The sequence below is a fragment of the Aquarana catesbeiana genome, linkage group LG10 (assembly GCF_042186555.1).
Source record: "Aquarana catesbeiana isolate 2022-GZ linkage group LG10, ASM4218655v1, whole genome shotgun sequence".
Lineage (NCBI taxonomy): Eukaryota > Metazoa > Chordata > Amphibia > Anura > Ranidae > Aquarana > Aquarana catesbeiana.
Window position 1 is genome coordinate 42,053,169 of NC_133333.1, and position 18,814 is coordinate 42,071,982.

General features: G+C 42.8%; 1 protein-coding gene across 1 annotated transcript in view; it reads right to left on the minus strand.

The window, feature by feature from the left end:
* Positions 1–18,814, minus strand: part of LOC141110629 (cell adhesion molecule CEACAM1-like) — a 106,981-nt gene that overhangs the window by 28,527 nt on the left and 59,640 nt on the right. The window contains exons 7-9 of the mRNA XM_073602076.1: positions 17,050–17,154; positions 11,381–11,475; positions 1,705–1,788 (exon numbers count right to left, since the gene is read on the minus strand). Coding sequence (XP_073458177.1) covers positions 1,705–1,788; positions 11,381–11,475; positions 17,050–17,154 — 284 coding nt within the window. The remainder of the gene's footprint in view (positions 1–1,704; positions 1,789–11,380; positions 11,476–17,049; positions 17,155–18,814) is intronic.

Genomic DNA, 18,814 nt, shown 5'->3' on the forward strand with positions numbered 1-18,814 from the left:
TCATTTTTAAAAAAATTTTTTTAATTGTTTATTTATATCAGAAAACCGGTTCACCGGGACAAACAACAAGATATTTTCACTTGTAAACATCCATAAAGACAAAGATGCATGTGTATAGTAATTACACTACAAAAGCGTAAAACGAGAAGAGAGGGTTTACATTGCTATAGAACTTGTGCGGCATGGAGAAATATAACAGTTTTGAGTGACTTATTGATAGTATTCCAGTGGCCTTACATATGACCCGTCTTCTCCAAATTCTCTGTCTATTTGTATTACTTGCGTTTTGATAATAATATGTCGGGATATCATATTCCCTTTGTGAGCGATTCCCTGTTGGTTTTATATTTTTTTTGAAGGAAGGAGAGACAGAATAGCAGAGAGAGAAGAGTAGAGTAGTAGTGGGCAAGACCCGAAAAAAGACAGAAAAAGAAAAAGGAAGTGGTAGGGGTGGAGGGAAGGGAGGGGAGGAATGAGAGAGGGTATGGGGGAGAGGTGAAGGGCAGGGAGACAAAGGGTGGTAATTCATGGACGCAAATATTGGCTATCACCTGTCATTTTCTATTCCTAAACACCTGTTGTCGTGTGGTATCACTTGCCCTGGAGGGCTTGTCCCTCCTCCGAATATTTGAAGATGTTCCATAACTGCCAGGTTAAGGAATTTAAATTTTTTATACTACTAAAAGCGGCGATCAGCGACTTAACAGAGCTGCAATAGTGCAGCAGCCAATCTGACACTAACTGACGCTGGAGGGGAACTGACTAACTGAGACTGACATCACCAGTGACACTAATACAGTGATAATACTATACACTGTCACTGTACTGTACTAATGACTCTGGCTGGGAAGGGGTTAACATCTAGGGCAGTGTATCTCAACTCCAGTCCTCAAGGTGCCCCAGCAGGTCATGTTTTCAGGCTCTCCATTATTTTGCACAGGCGATTTAGTAAATACCAAAGCCGTTTCATCTGAAGGAAAATCCTGAAAACATGACCTGTTGGGGTGCCTTGAGGACACTGATCTAGGGGGATCAAAGGGTTAAATAGGTGCCTGACTATGTGTAATGTGTGTACAGTGTGCTGCTGTTACTACTAGATCTCTCAGTTTCTCATCTCTGCTGACAGATCGCTCCCTCTGGTAAACAACCCAGAGCTCTGGGCAGTGATTGCACACAGCCGATCAGCAGGTCCCAGTCGTGAATCGTGGCTGGGACTTGCTGACAGGCTTCCGCTGTGTACAATCACAGCGAGGGGCCGGCCGGGGGGCACGCATGAGTGCTCTAAACCCGGATGTAGGCAGCGACGTACAGGTTCGCTGCTGTGCCCGCTCGTCCGCAGTACATGGCCGGAGGGCGGTTGCCTAGTGGTTAAGCACCCCTGTTGGTGGGTAAATGGATTGGCTCAGGAAATTGAAAAATATCAAATTTACTGGCAGGATCAACAGGTGAAAGTAGAGGGGAACAAAAGCCTATAAAAAGTAAACCAATGCAACCTTGAACATTTTTCTGTACATTTTTGCCAACATTTACATATATTGCGCACAGCTAGATATTCACCCCAACATATAACCGACAAATGTCTGCTGATTAAAATATCATGTGTATATTATGGAGGTGTAGCAAAAGAGGATGGTGAGAATGCAGCTGCAGAGTCATGATGTAACCAAGCATTGTACACCTTACATTTTTTTCACAGTTTCATACCTCATAGACACTCTCATCAGTTTGATGGTTTTCACTGGGTCCAGGATTTTCTGGAGGCGTTGGAATGGATCCACGATTTTCTCTCTGTATGTAAAAAAAATGCAATACATTTCCTATTTGCTGCAGGATTAACATTTAAACTTTATACAATGTTAGCAATGAGGTCCACTTAGAAATGACATTTTAGTATTTGGTAGATGCTGAGTACTAAAGTTGAAATTAGATGGCTAGGGTTCCTAGTAGCATTTGCCATATTGCTAAAATATGCAGTGTATATTAAAGAAAAATTTACCTCCATATCTTGTAGTCTGCCCTCCTCTAGCAATGGCAGGTCTGTGCTCCTACCATGTTTCTACCATCTTCTTAAATTCCTGTTCTAGACTTGGCATCTCCTTGCTAGGTGGCCAGTGATAATGTAACTCCTGTGGATGCTTGCCGGAGTTGCATCATCCTGGCATTCAGATGTACTCTTTTCAGCTTTGAGATATTGGGAGTGTACATTGTACAATGCACTCTGCATGCACCAGACAAAAAGTACATAAAAAAAATAAAAAAAAAAAAGTTTGCAAACAAGTTCCACCCAAAAGGGGAAGGTCGACTTTAAGGACTCCAGGACTATTCACACCCTTACATGCCACATTTGGTATGTTATTTTTTTTTGGGGGGGGGGGGGACGTAGTTTTGACAGTTACCCAGCTCCCACTTCCGCTCAGGCCACACGGGTCCCAGAAGATTGCTCGGCCATTGAGGAGGCCGCAAGCTGTCACAGCTGCCCACTGTTGTGATGCCGGTTGCCGAGAAAGTTCCCCTCGGCGGATAAGGACCCCCCTCTACTGCGCAGGCGCTGCGCCTGCGCAGTAGGAGCCGGCGGAAATAGCTGAAGCCGAATAGTTGTAAATCAGCTGTACACGGCACCTGTAAGAGGGCCCCTCGCGGGCTCCTTCGCTCGCCGCGCTTCGGGCACGGCCTTGCTTCGCTCTTCACTTTTTTATTCTCCCTCTAGGTCCATTTGGATGGTGGGGCTTGAACCTGGACCTAGGGCGCAGGCGCCGTGTACAGCTGATTGAAGTTTTTCATGTTCGGCTATTTTCGGTGGCTCCTTAGTCGTTCGTACTGTGCAAGCGCTGCGCCTGCGCAGTACAGGGGGGTCCTTACCCGCCGGGGAAACTTTCTCGGCAAGACACCGGCGCTGGGGAGAGGCAATGGAGAGAACCGAAGGTTCGGACGGCTGTGTATCACGATCATCGGACAGGTGAGCGTGTGTTTATTAGAAGTCAGCAGCTACACTTTTTGTTGCTGCTAACTTTTAATAAACAGAAAAACGTCTGGAACTCCCCTTTAACCCCTTAAACGACCAACCGCCGCAGTTATACGGGGTCAGGAGAGCAGGCGCGCACGCGTCTGCTGCACAGCGGGGGTTCCGGAACCCGTGGCCGACGGTCGCGATGACCACCGGCCACGAGCGATCGTGAGCAGGAGAGACAGAACAGGGACGAGTGTATGTAAACATACACTTCCCTGTTCTCTTCTGACAGGAGTGACAGATCGTGTGTTCCTATTAGCTAGGAACCACGATCCATCACTTCCTCCAGTCAGTCCCCTCCCAGTCAGTCAGGGAATTGCGCTATTGCGATTTTTTTTTTTTTTTTACCAAAAATATGTAGAAGAATACAAAACTGAGGAAAAAAAATATTTTTTATATATTTTTGGGGGATATTTATTATAGCAAAAAGTAAAAAATAATGCGTCTTTTTCATAATTGTCGCTCTTTTTTTGTTTATAGCGCAAAAAATAAAAACCGCAGAGGTGATCAAATACCACCAAAAGAAAGCTCTATTTGTGGGAAAAAGGGACGTCAATTTTGTTTGGGTACAACGTCGCACGACCTTGCAATTGTCAGTTAAAGCGACGCAGTGCTGAATCGCAAAAAGTGCTCTGGTCAGGAAGGGGGTAAATTCTTCCAGGGCTGAAGTGGTTAAAGTGGAACTTCACCTCTAAAGGGAAGTTCCGATTTTCTGCCCCCCTTGAAATTTTAGACACTTTGTTGGGGGGAGGGGGGAAGTTACCTGGTTTTGATTGCCTAACCTCTGCAGCAATGCTGGAAGCACTCATACGTCTATTTCCCAATGACAACCTCTGGATATGGCGCTGAGCATGTGCACTCAACTTCTTTGGTGGACCATGGCGAGGCCTGTTCTGAGTGGAACCTGTTCTGTTAAACCGCTGTATCGTCTTGGCCACCGGGCTGCAGCTCTTTATCAGGGTCTTGGCAATCTTCTTATAGCCTAGGCCATCTTTATGTAGAGCAACAATTCTTTTTTTCAGATCCTCAGAGAGTTCTTTGCCATGAAGTGCCATGTTGAACTTCCAGTGACCAGTATGAGAGAGTGAGAGTGATAACACCAAATTTAACACACCTGCTCCCCATTCACACCTGAGACCTTGTAACACTAATGAGTCACATGACACCAGGGAGGGAAAATGGCTAATTGGGCACAATTTGGACATTTTCACTTAGGGGTGTACTCACTTTTGTTGCCAGCGGCTTAGATATTAATGGCTGTGTGTTGAGTTATTTTGAGGGGACAGCAAATTTACACAGTTATACAAGCTGTACACTCACTACTTTACATTGTAGCAAAGTGTCATTTCTTCAGTGTTGTCACATGAAAAGATAGAATAAGATATTTTCAAAAATGTGAGGGGTGTACTCACTTTTGTGAGATACTGTATATATATATATATATATATATATATATATATATATATATATATATATATAAAAGGCCAATCTGGTGGCCTGAATTTATGGGAGTAGCCTGGAGGGTATTTAAGCAGCCCACTCGCTCATGCTCCTTGTCAGTTCCAGTGTGCGATCTGTTAGGTCACCAGGCTGACTGTTCAGCTCACTTCATGTTCCTGAGTCTGTTGTTCCCGAATACAGTGTGTTGCGGTTGCCTATTTGTGGTTATTTGTGGTTTTCAATCAAGTCTTGCTCACTGTCACAGGTAGGATTCATTACTATGTATTCGTATCATGTTCACAAGCTACATTGTAACATTCAGCTGTATACATAAACACAGTTAACCTGAAGAACCTCAGAGCATGACACAGCAGAAAGAGAACAATTTTTAATACTTAGAACCCTCTGGAAGCACCTGCTTAAACCTTCACTTTTTTTATTGTCCTAGAAAAAGGAACAGGAAAAAAAAAAAAAAAATCTCTCCAAAATGAATAGGGATTGAAGAGTCGTCATAGGAACAGTTATCCCCACTAGAAAATTTTCCCTTAGCTCTTCTTCTAATGAGTTGCTAAATTTTCTATTGTAAGTAGGGGGCAATACTTCTTTTAGCAAAACCCCTCCCCTGTGTGGGTACTGTTGGTAGGACTAGCTTCTTTATAATCTGGGGTCAGAAGAATTTAGGGTAGAGGTTGATGGGAAAAGATAACCTATGGAATACTATTATGTGAGGTTACAGCCCAGGGAAAGTATGCCCTTCGGGGTAGGGTTGGTAGAGGCTTCATCAGAGATCTCATCTAAGGGAACCAACACTGAGAGAACTTCAAGTGTTGGATGTCATCCTTGTTTTAAAGTTTAGTTCAGACTGTGCAACATTGTTGATGTCGGGTGCAAGGAGAAATGGGTATATTGGTGCAGTGGAAGGGGTGACAGTAAAACTTTGAAATGGCTAATTGCATTATACAGAGCAGGTAAGTATAGACATGTTTGTTTGTTTGTTTTTTTTCAAATATTCCTTTACAATCACTTTCAGCCCACACTTTTTAAGCAGTTTTGTAAATGTTTTACCTTTCATATAAAGGTTTTAAATCTATGGTTTAAAACTGATTATTACTAAGAATATGGTGAAATCAACCTGCGCTAATGAGCAATGTGTGATAGAACGAATGTATATATACAAAAGGTGCAGCTGCAAAAAAAACTCCAAATATCTATGAAGTGACAAACATGTAAATAAACTAAATTGCGCTAGCAAAAAAAACTTTTCCTTAGTAAAAATTAATTAAAAGTGCTTAGAGAACACAATATGTGTATAAACAATAACAATGTTTCGTCATACGTGACGTCTACGGGGGCACGGTGCCCCCGTAGACGTCACGTATGACGAAACATGTAGGGCGTGGCCTCGCAGTGCTAGCCATCACGTGTTCTGGAAAGTTTATTTTGCACGGGCGTTCTGCCTTTGATTATGCCGGCTTTTTTAATAGAATTTTATATCTGGATTTTTTAATGTTCACTTGTGGTTTGCTTTAACCAATAAATACTCTAAACGTTATCACACTATTGGAGTTTTTTTTCTCCTTATGCCGTTTTTTCCTGCATGTGGACTTTTCCATTTCTGAGTCCCCCCCTTTGAGATTGGGATAGTTGGACCATCCCGGCCATACGGAAGTCGGCGGTACACGCTGCCAAGACCAGGAGACTAACAGCTGGTCCCTGCAGAGGGCGAAATCTGCAAGCGGATAAGACCTTGCCACAGGGGAGGTCCATCTTTTGGGGTAAGCGCACATCTATTACTTCCTTCACCGCTACCAATGCACATCTGATCTGAAGTATCTTGGTGTACCAATCCTTAGTGTGTGGCGATGAAACACATGAAGTGGACTTTTTGTTTTCTGGTCAAAATGATTCATATTATTATGGACGGATTATGAGTGGCTTTTTACTTATGATCACTGATTTTTAATATATTTTCTCCACCTTTGTATAAGCACTTTATGCACTTATTGTTTATACACATATTGTGTTCTCTAAGCACTTTTAATTAATTTTTACTAAGGAAAAGTTTTTTTTGCTAGCGCAATTTAGTTTATTTACATAAAACTGATTATTGTAAGTATCCCAGTCAGTGGTAAATGGTTTGTCTCAACCCTCTTACTGCCACATTTGCTGGAGAGATTGGCCTGGTAATTTGTTGGCAGGATCACAGGCGAAAGTAAAGGAAAAAAAAAGCCTAATAAGAAAATGAATGCAGCCAGCAGAACAAAAGGATAGGCAAGCTGCAATTTAAAAAAATGTATGTTTTTGGGTTTAGATATGCTTTAATCCCCTTGAGTCCACTCTGGTCCATCCTGGAATTGCTGCACAGAGAAAAATAAGAATAAAAGGGAGAAGAATGGGTATTTCAAATCTCTGGGCCAGCTGTGTGTGCACTGACAGCTTAGCATCCCTAAAGGCAAGTACTATATAGCGGGGACTGGGGGCGTCGAGGAATTGGAATGGTGTTGGTTTACCTTTTCATTTTATTCTGAAAAGGTAAACTAATACTTTAAGCTGACCATAAATGGATCAAAATTCAGCCAGTTCAACAGGGACAAGCTGAAGCTTGGTCCATGTGTAGTTGTCTCTGTTCAACAGAAGTCGATTGTTAGATTGACTTCTGTCGAATGGGAATGTTGGGAATTTTTTACTTAATCAGTGGTTGCAGCCAATCGGCTACAGTGCTGATCAGTGTATCCTGGCAGTGGAGTCCCGCTGTCATAATACAATGTCCCAGAGGGAGATTCCTCCATCCACCTTGCTTGTGTGGATGGAGGACTCCCTTATTTCCCCCCCCCTGCTGGCTGAACAAAACTAAACATCTATGGCCAGCATTTTAGTTTCTTTAACCAAGCAGTGATAGTAAATCATTCTTTAGAACTCAAGTCACAATCAGCATATTGTGAAGCTCCTGGTCTTATCAGACAGAAATCTTCATGTTAGCCTGGGTTCACACTGGTACGATACGGCAGTTGTATGACCGTCAATCCGACTTTGCCGTGCAACTTTCATGTCCGACTTCCATGTGACTTCAATGAACGGGATCCCACACACCAAAAAAAACAAAAAAAAATAAAAACGGTGTGCTGCGCTCCCCCCCCAACATCCAGACCTTTATCTGAGCATGCAGCCCGACAGGTCAGGAAAGGGGGGATGAGCGAGCACCCCCCTCCGGACCATACTAGGCCACATGCCCTCAACATGGGGGGTGGGTACTTTGAGGCAGGGTGGTCTCTTGGGACAAGGACCTCTTCCCAACAACCCTGGGCAGTGGTTGTGGGGGTCTGCGGGCAGGGAGCTTATCGGAATCTGGAAGCCCCCTTTACCAAGGGGGCCTCCAGATCCTGCCCCCCTAGTGAATAAATACGGTGTACATTGTACCCCATTGACCCCAAAAAAGTGTCAAAAATAAATAAAAACAGTATACAGGTTTTTGACAAAGTCCTTTAGTAAAAATGAAGAATGTCGTAGCTCCAACGTGTCTTCTCCCTCCGGTGATGTCTTCTCCCTCTGGTTTTTCTCCCTCCGGTGATGTCTTCTTCCTCTGGTTCTTCTGCCGGTTCTTCCCCCTCTGATGGTGTCTTCTTCCTCCGGTTCTTCTGGTTTCTTCTTCCTCCGCTTATGTTTTCTCCCTCTGCTAGCTCCCACAGTTGTGTTAACTCCGGTGTCTGCCATTTCTTATATAGCTATGGGGCGTGGCCATCCTCTGACATCATCCGGAGACCCTGCCCCTTGTGGCGTCACAGCCTGGGGCATGATGGGTCAGTGACGACACAAGGGGGCGGGGTCTCCAGATGACGTCACCAGATGAACATGCCCCATGGCTATAGAAGAAATGGCAGATACTAGCGCTAATACAACAGCGAGAGCTAGCATCTGGAGAAGACATCAGCGGAGAGAGAAAAACTGGATGAAGAAGACATCACTGGAGGGAAAAGACATCACCGGAGGAAAAAGACACGTTTGAGCTACAACGGGGGACATTCTTCATTTTTAATAAAGGACTTTGTCAACAACCTGTGTACTGTTTATTTTTTACACTTTATTGGGTGAATGCATTGTGTACAATATACCCCTACTCATTCACATGGGGGGGCCGGGAGCTGGGGGCCCCCTTGTTAAAGAGGGTTTCCAGATTCAGATAAGCCCCCTGCCCACAGTCCCCCACAAGCACCACCCAGGGTTGTCGGGAAAAGGCCTTTGTCCCCATCAACATGGGGACAAGGTGCTTTGGGGTGGGGTGCGCAGAGCCCCCCTGCCCAAAAGCACCCACCTCCCATGTTGAGGGCATGTGGCCTGGAATGGTCCAATGGTTAGGTTATTAAAAAATATCCCGAGCTTTGACCATCTCATGGAGCACTGTTCAATCCATCATCCGAAAATGGAAAGAGTATGGCACAACAGCAATCCAAGACATGGCCGTCCACCTAAATTGACAGACCGGGCAAGGAGAGCATTAATCAGAGGAGCTGCAGAGATCCACAGCTCAGGTGGGAGAATCTGTTTACAGGACAACTATTAATCGTGCACTCCACAAATCTGGCCTTTATGGAAGTGGAAGAGTGCCAAGAAGAAAGCCATTGTTGAAAGAAAGCCATAAGAAGTCCCATTTGCAGTTTGCGAGAAGCCTTGTGAGCAAACGTGGAAGAAGGTGCTCTGGTCAGATGAGACCAAAATTGAACTTTTTGGCCTAAAAGCAAAATGCTATGTGTGGTGGAAAACTAACACTGCACATCCCCCTGAAAGCACCATCCCCACCGAGAAACATGGTGGTGGCAGCATCATGTTGTGGGGATGTTTTTTTTCAGCAGGGACAGGGAAGTTGGTCAGAGTTGATAGGAAAATGGATGGAGCCAACTACAGGGCAATCTTACAAGAAAACCTGTTAGAGTCTGCAAAAGACTTGAGACTGGGGCAGAGGTTGACATTCCAGCAGGACAACGACCCTAAACATACAGCCAGAGCTACAGTGGAATGGTTTAGATCAAAGCATATTCATGTGTTAGAGTGGCCTAGTCAAAGCCCAGACCTAAATCCAATTGAGAATCTGTGGCAAGACTTGAAAATTGCTGTTCACAGATGCTTTCCATCCAATCTGACAGAGCTTGAGCTATTTTGCAAAGAAGAATTGGCAAAAATGTCCCTCTCTAGATGTGCAAAGCTGGTAGAGACATCCCCAAAAAAGACTTGCAGCTGTAATTGCAGTGAAAGGTGGTGCTACAAAGTATCGACTCAGGGGGGCTGAATACAAATGTACCCCCCCCCACACTTTTCACATATTTATTTGTAAAACATTTGGAAAACCATTTATCATCATTTTCCTTCCACTTCACAATTATGTACAACTTTGTGTTGGTCTATCACATAAAATCCCAATATAAATCATTTACGTTTTTGGTTGTATGACAAAATGTGGAGAATTTCAAGGCGTATGAATACTTTTCAAGGCACTGTATATATATATATATATATATATATATATATATATATATATATATATATATATACACACAGAAGTGAGTACGCCCCTTACATTTTCGTGAGAAAGCCCGCAAACCGCAAGCGGTTTAGACATTAATGGCTGTGTGTTGAGTTATTTTGAGGGGACAGAAAATTTACACTGTTATACAAGCTGTACACTCATTACTTTACATTGTAGCAAAGTGTCATTTCTTTCAAGCCGGTTCACACAGGGGCAGCACGACTTGCAGCGCGACTCTGTAAGGCGACCTGCACACGACTTCAGCGGCGTCTTACAAAATGACTTCTGTATAGAAGTCAATGCAAGTCGCCCTGAAGTCGTCCCCAAGTAGTACAGGAACCTTTTTCTAAGTCGGAGCGACTTGAGTCGTTCCTATTAGAACGGTTCCATAGTACAGAACGGAATGCAACTTGTCAGTCGGCTAAGTCGCCTGACAAGTAGCCCCTGTGTGACTCGGGTCTCAGTGTTTTCACATGAAAAGATTGAAGAAAATATTTACAAATATGTGAGAGGTGTGCACACTTTTGTGAGATACTGTGTGTGTGTGTATATATATATATACAGTATATATATATATATATATATATATATATATATATATATATACACACACACTGTATATATATATACATATATATATATATATATATATATATATATATACACACTGTATATACAGTATACTGTAAGTATATAAACAGAAACCTGATAGATGTTCTAATTCCTCTGGACTCTATCCAAAACAAAAAAAGTGTTGCCCTTTGGTTATACTTGTTAAATATTATTGGTCCGTTTTGAGCTAATTCCTGAATCCTTAGGCCCCTTCGATCAGGACCCTTCATTTAGGCCAGGTTCACACTTGCTGCGGCCGCAACCACGGCTCGCAGCAAGGGGTCAGGTGCATTCCTGTTCTGTTTCAGGGGCGAATGAGGTCCAAATTTTTGCCTGAATTCAGACCTAAAACAAAGCCAAAGACGCATAGGACCCCTTTCCAGTGCGCTCCGCAGCCACCCTCGGAGATGTGTGAACCGGCTCCATAGAGAGCCAGTCACAGTCTCCTGTCATGCGAATTGAATGTGGGGAAACCCGCATCCAATTCGCATAAGTTTGAACCCAGCCTCTATGGAACGGCAGGTACCCCTATGGAATGACAGGTGTAAACGCACATAAGTCTGACTCCGATCCGATAAAAGAAAGGGGAACCATCCCCTTCCATCTAGGCAGATTGGTTCAGAGGGCAGTTGGGTGTAAACAGACAGTGGAGACATATAGACAGACATATAGAGCAGAGAAATTTGTGTCCACTCTGCAAAAACTGGGCAGACAATGACTGATCAGCAGATAGACCCCCTGCTGAGCAAAACTGAGTCTGCCTCATGTAAAAGGGGCCTTAATCAATCTCCTCCCACACTCACCTCTTGTACACTCTGTCTACGTTGAGGTTCAGGACCATAACTATTACATGTAGGACAATCACGTGTAGTAGCAGACTCAGTCTTTGGTGTGGTGTCTAAGAAAAAAAAAATGTCAGCGTGTAGTTAGAATCTGTTGATAACCAATCAATGCAAAGTGCAGTTGCACTCTGTAAGTTCAGTAGCTCCAGAGCTTAATAAATGAGCAGAAGCTCTGCTGACTTCCATCATCCAATCCTGTTCAAACAAATATGCATTTTTTTAAATTTTCCTTGCATGTGATTGGGTATTCTTTGCATAGTGAAGGTTTACCTTATTTACTAAGCTTTGGAGCAACAACACTTTGTGAAGTGCACAGCCTATTTCCCTTTAGTAAATCAAACCCAAAGTCTCTCCCTAAATAATAGCAACATCACTATCCTGCTTGTCTCCGAGCTGGCTCACACCATTTGCATTGTACTGCAGTCCTGTTTTGTCAGTTCATACTACTGCATTGCAGTAATGTGCTCTGAAAAACAGTAATGCATGGCATACTTTTTTTCATTGCAGTGGGTTGCAATGCTGCTGTAGAAAATATAATTGCAATTTAGTGGAAAACAATAGCAAGTGAAATTACAATGTGGCTTGTTTAGCAATTATACATGCTATATTATTTTTTTTATCTTATTACAAATTACCTTTCTTTTTCAATCTACAGCTGCTGTAATTTTCTGTGAAAATTCAATGCAATATGCCAACCTGGAGGCATTGGTGTACAGAACGCCTCCAAAAGTGTCATTTCCAGCTTGTGCGATTGGCTTACAGATTTTTCTAGAAATTTGGACTAAAATACAAGTCAGATTTTAGGCACCCCCTGCAATAGTAATTTCATTTTTGGTGAGATACTCCTCAAGGGTTAAATACTTCTAATAACTTATTTACTAAGGGATGCAGACACTGCAGCTTTTTCTCATCAGCCTTCAAAAGCATTGAGAGTACAGCAAACTATGTTTTGAAAATTATATTTTACATGTTCATTATTTGCCACAGGGTAATAGTTTAGTTTATTATTTGCATGGGTCTTAGAGTGCTGCACCTATTTTCTGAATAATTGTTCAGCATTACTATTATCCACTGTAATGCCCCGTACACACGATCGGATTTTCCGACAACAAATGTTGGATGTGAGCTTGTTGGCTGAAAGTCCGACTGTGTGTATGCTCCATCGAACATTTGTTGACGGACTTTCTGCCAACAAATGTTGGCTAGCAGGTTCTCAAATTTTCCGCCAACAAAACTTTGTTGTCGGAATTTCCAATTGTGTGTACACAAGTCCGACGCACAAAAGTTCACGCATGCTCGGAATCAAGCAGAAGGAGCACTGGCTATTGAACTTCCTTTTTCTCGGCTCGTCGTTTGTCTTGTACGTCACCGTGTTCCCACGTTCGGAATTGTTGGCCAACATTTGTGTGACTGTGTGTATGCAAGACAAGTTGGAGCCAACATCCTTCAAACAAAGATCCACGGTTTTGCGGTTTTGTTGTCGAAAATGTTATTATTATTTTTTTGTGTTTTATGATATTGCCTCTTGTCCAGATGCAGATTGGTAATGAAGTCAGCTTATCTGCATAATTTGGTTTGTGAGTTCCTGTGTTCCCACAGGGGGTAGGACATGAAGCTGCCCTCATTAGGAAGCACATAAATTATTGTATCCTGCTTGAAGATAGGCATCTGGCTCTATCTACTGAATTCAAAGTACCAGAGATAACAATGAAGGGGGCTTCAATCTCGTTCTGAGGTTTCCCCAGTGATGGACACAGGGGAACTTTTGTCTGCCTGTTACACTAGAAGGAGACTAGAAAATACATGGACTGCTACTGAGACTACCTTTGCTTTCTGCACTGGGACTTGTTGTGTTGTGTGGCCTTCTGAACACTGGGACTTTTGCTCTACTCTCTGCTCTTCCTTCAACTACTATCTGTTTGGCCCTGAAGCTGAAGTCAGGACACACAGCCTTTTGAGGACCTGAGATGGCTTTGTGAAGGACCTCTGCCCTCTGGGCCTCCTTTTCCCGTTCACTCTGTCTGGACTTCCTCTGCTGAGGCCACTGTTGGCTAGTGAGTCCCTGACTTACTGCCATGTGCCCCTGGACTTTGCTGTACTGGGTTTTGGCCTGCTACTCACTGTGCCCAGCTTGTGCCTTGTGATTCTGGACTAAGCCCCGGCTGTACTAAATTGCTGTCCTGGGCCTCTGAATTTTGCTGTACTTAATTGTGGCCTGCTGCTCACTGTGCCCAGATTTTTGCCATGTGACTCTGGACTGTGATTGTGGCCTGCTACTCACTGTGCCTGGATTGAACCCCGTGCCTCTGGACTTATCCCTTGATGTGCCCTATTGCCACCCTATTATATTTTTGTATGTCCCTCACAGTGTGGAAATTATTGCCCTGTGGCTTTCCCTTGTCTGATTCCCTGTTTTTTAACCTCCCAAAATAAATAACCCCTCGGTCAGGGGCCCTTAAATCCCTCTCACTCTCCGTGTGTGTTCTGTTCCACCAACACCTCCGTAACATCCACAATTAGATTATAGATAGGTGTCCAGCAGTTGGGTTAAAATTTTGTATATTCCCTTACCATAAGCGCAGAGTACTCTCTATTTTTCCCATCAGAATAAAAGAGTGGACCAGGTGATCATAATGAACCAGACCCTCCCATTCAGAATCAGTATGCAAAGGACATGGTCAAACAAACAGCTATTTCTTCAGAGCAGAAACAGGTAGGTCTCTCAAACTATGTTTGTTAAAACCCCTGCAATGTACATTGATCACCCAGAGGGGATTGTTTTTTTTAACAAAAGTGGAGTTACTCTTTAATGAAATGTCACTTGTGTTCACAGCAGCAGCTGGTGAGGCAGTTGGTGTGAATGAGCCCTTAAATTATATTTCAGTACATATCCTTTATTCTCTTTAGTCCCTAAGGTGTATATTTAAAAAGAAGTGCATGTGACCTTCACCAGACATACACTACAAGTGCATGTGTTTTAAATTACAGTCCTTGATTCCTTCTGTATATATATATTTTTTGTATGATGGTTGGTTTTTCTATGTGGTAACTATTGTTACTTATTCTGATTATATTAGCCTCTTGCTCACAGTGACGTGTATTGGAATTAGACCATCCGGTTTGTTCTTTTGCTCCGGTGTCCGCCCAGGGAGAGCTTTTTACATGTGTGTGTTTCTTTTTTTATGCAGACAAGGTGAATATATATCTGACTGATTATACTGCTTATGAGTCCAATGGGTCTTGTTTTACAAATGTGATAATATGATGTATGAAAATATGATGTTAGATTTTGTTTCAATATAGTGAGACCTGTTTCTCTCAGACTACCCCTGAGTGTGACCTGATGAAGCGAACCAGCGAAACGCATTGACGCACAGGGGCTCACTCATCTTACGGTGAATATGGTGCAACAGCATACTTTTATAGTAATATGTCCATGTTGTCTACATTTTACAAATATGTGAACACATGTTTTTAAGCTCCATGTTTTTGCTTCATGCTAATTCTTTTTATTGTATTGTACCAATAAAGTTCATATTTTACATGTTTCATGTGGTCTAAAATACCTCTAAAGTACAAACCTTAAGGTTTTTCCCTTTCCCTCCTATCTCCAATTATTATGAATGTGGCAATAGGAGTGATTCCACTATTAATAAATAGTCATTGATTCACCTCCAGTAAAATATTCAGATAATGTTGCATTCACTACTTTATAAATATTCCCCTAAGACTTTTCTTTCCATGCTCCTTTGAGTCCTAGAATGTTTTTTTTTTAATTTGGGAGATATCTCTGTTCCATATCTCATCCTTTTTAGGTTTTGTAGTCAATGTTTTTTTAAGGAAAAATTGACTTACGCAGACAGCCAGGGAATGGTAAAATAAGTTAATGAGTTCTGTTTTACAGCCCCTCAACCGCCAAACCACAATTTAACATTACCGGTAGCCATGTTTGTACACACTGTTACAATTGTTTGTGGTTTATCAATTAATTGATTGGTTGATGTAATTAATTTATTAGTATTTATATTGCCATTATTTTATTTTGCCTTTCTTCTGATCATACACCATTGCATTAATAGTCAAGCAATAGATCCATATTGCAATGATCTCTTGCTGCAGGAGGAGGCAGAACAGATCTAGGTCAGCTCTGCCCTAGATACAGACTACAACCATAGTGATAGGAAGTAGCTTGTTGCTTTCTCTGTGTATAATTGTGAATGCATCGTGTTACAGTGCTGTACTACACAGCACTCTTAAGCTAAAGCCAGCCATAGATGAAGCAATTTTTTCCTGCAACCCAAATCGCTCAATACCCCCATCCACACAGTCAGTGTGGATGGGGAAATGGAGCCATCCCGGCTAGGAGAACACACAGTGATTTTTGCTAGCAGCTACAGCCGCTGGCAATAATCGCATAAAAAACCCAACAGGCTGATTGTACCCAAGTTGATCGGTCGATCTACTTAGGTACAATCAGCCTGTCCATACATGTACATCTAAGGCCGGCTTTAGTTAACACATGCAGGAAGAGGAGTGGGTAAATAGGCAATTGAGTACTAGTTTTACTGCACCCTGTATGGCCACCTTAACCTAAAATGGCTTGAAGGCAGAGGCATAGCTTGAGGGCACCGATGCAAAAGTTGACCTGTGCCCCCCACTACCATCTGCTGCTTCCACCGTGCACCAAGATACTCTCACCAAGATATTGAAGCAGTATGGTGGCTGTTTCGCTGTCTCTCTTCTCTCTCTCCTGCGGCCGGCTGCATGTGCACACAAGATGGGGAAAGGCAGGCCACACCCTGAACTGCCGGGTGAAGGCGGTAGGCTTGTATATAAAAGAGGAAACTCAGAGGGCCCGACCTGGTACATGCCCAGGGTGGGCAGACCCTCTGACTTCCAGATTCACATGCAAGCCCATTGCTTTCACTCAACAGCCTAGAGTGTGGCCTATGTGCCCCCACCTTGTGTGCATGTGCATGGTTGAGCAGTGCTGAGCAGGGCGGGGAGAGAGGGGCAGTACTGGGCAGGGAGGCTGAGCAGAGAGTGCACTGCTGGGGGAAAGAGCTTGGCCTGTAACCCTGTATAAGTGAAACTGAATACTCAGAGGGCCTGCGATGGGACTGAGCAGGTCCCTGCCCGGCTGGCCTGGGCCCTCTGAGTTTACCAAATTACTTACTCAGGGTGACACAGCAAGTGCTTTTTCCCAGTGACACAGTGTAAGACCAAATATGACAGGGAGGCCGTACGGGCCCCCTGCAACCACTCAAGCTCCGTCCATGCTTGAAGGGGTTGGTACACATGCCACACCTGCTATGTTTTGGTCCACATCCAGGGCCAAATTTATACCACAGGTCATGTTCTTTGGGCAAAATTTTATCTCCTGGGCTTAGTGCTGGACTACGGCTGTCCAAAAATGATTATGGCCTGGAACCCACAAGGATCATAGAAACTTAATGCTGATTTGAAATGGTTCTAGAATAAATATCCGATATCCTGACACCTTTTTTAAAATAGTACTTGAGATTGGGTATTCTGCTGATACTTATTAGTTTAGTGTCTCTCAGCAACCTTCAACAAGCAAGGTAATAATTCCTACAATATAATTGCATGAATTTCGGGGTTTTTTGTACCTTTGTTGTTGCAAGCAAGTACAACGATAAGAGCAATCACCGCCAAAACAGCAAGAGAGCCAATCACTATGCCAGCTATAGCTCCAGCTGAGAGTATGTCATTGTCTGTAAGCATTGAATGAAAAAAAAGAAATAATGAGTCCACTTTGCTTATGTATTATGGTCTTACAATAATTTGCAGTAACCTATGTTATCCAATTGTATTACATTTTTCAGTAGTTTAGGTCAGTGTAAGCAACTAGTAAATATTTGCTATAGTAATATCTTGATATATGATATATTGAATATAAGCCATTGTGGCTATAAGGACCAAAATGTAACATTTCATGGAACCTAATGGTGCATATTACAAAAAACGATATAACAGAGAATAGTAAGAGATGTTTTCTCTGAAATTATGGACTAACGTTATATCAGTAATACTATAAATCAAATGAGTTTGGCTTCTTTCACATGGGTGGCAAAGAGGTAGTAAAAAAAGCAGTTGATACACTTTATTACCACCCCTTGACTGCCCGTCTAAATTCTACAATGACAGTGGGAGGGGGTGGTACACATGCTGTGGATATATTTTTTTCTTTTCAGCAGTAATAGGCTTAACTTAGTTTCTTGAATTTCACAGGTGGCACTGCCTATTAAACTCAATCATTGAGTTCAGTGGGGTCATGTCACACCTGTGAGCCAAAAGCTTGGTAGGTGCACAATATACTCTATATTGCCAAAAGTATTGGGATGTCTGCTTTACACGAATATGAACTTTCATGGCATCCCAGTCTTAGTCCGTAGGGTTCAATATTGAGCTGGCCCACCCTTTGCAGCTATAACAGCTTCAACTTTTCTGGGAAGGCTGTCCACAAGGTTTAAGAGTGTGTCTATGGAAATGTTTGACCATTCTTCCAGAAGTGCTTTTAAGAGGTTAAGGTAAAGGGTTAAGGTACAGGCCAGTCAAGTCCCCCCACCCCAAACTCTCTCATCCATGTCTTTATGGACCTTGCTTTGTGCACTGGTCCAAATCATTTGGTGGAGGAGGGATTATGGTGTAGGGTTGTTTTTCAGGGGTTGGGCTAGAGTTTGGGGTGGAGGAACTTGACTGGCCTACACTGAGTCCTGACCTCATCCCGATAGAACACCTTTGGGATGGAGACTGTGAACCAATCTCATAAACCTTGTGGACAGCCTTCAAAGAAGAGTTGAAGCTGTTATAGATGCAACGGTGGGCCAAGTCAATATTGGACTAAGACTGTGATGCCATTAACTGCTTCAGCCCCGGAAGATTTTACCCCCTTCCTGACCAGAGCACTTTTCGTTGATTTTTACTTTTTGCTATAAAAAAATATCCCCCAAAAATATATATAAAAAAAAATGTTTCCTCAGTTTAGGCAGATATGTATTCTTCTACATGTTTTTGGTAAAAAAAATCGCAATAAGCGTATATTGATTGGTTTGCGCAAAAGTTATGGCATCTACAAAATAGGGGATAGTTTTATGGCATTTTTATTATTAATTTTTTTTTTTTACTAGTAATGGCGGCGATCTGCGTTTTTTATCGGGACTGCGATATTACGGCGGACACATCAGACAATTTTGACCCATTTTTGGGACCATTGGCATTTATACAGTGATCAGTGCTATAAAAATGCATTGATTACTGTGAAAATGTCACTGGCTGTGAAGGGGTTAACACTAGGGGGCGATCAATGGGTTAATTGTGTTCCCTAGTGTGTGTTCTAACTGAAGGGGGAGGGGACTGTGTAGGGGAGATGAC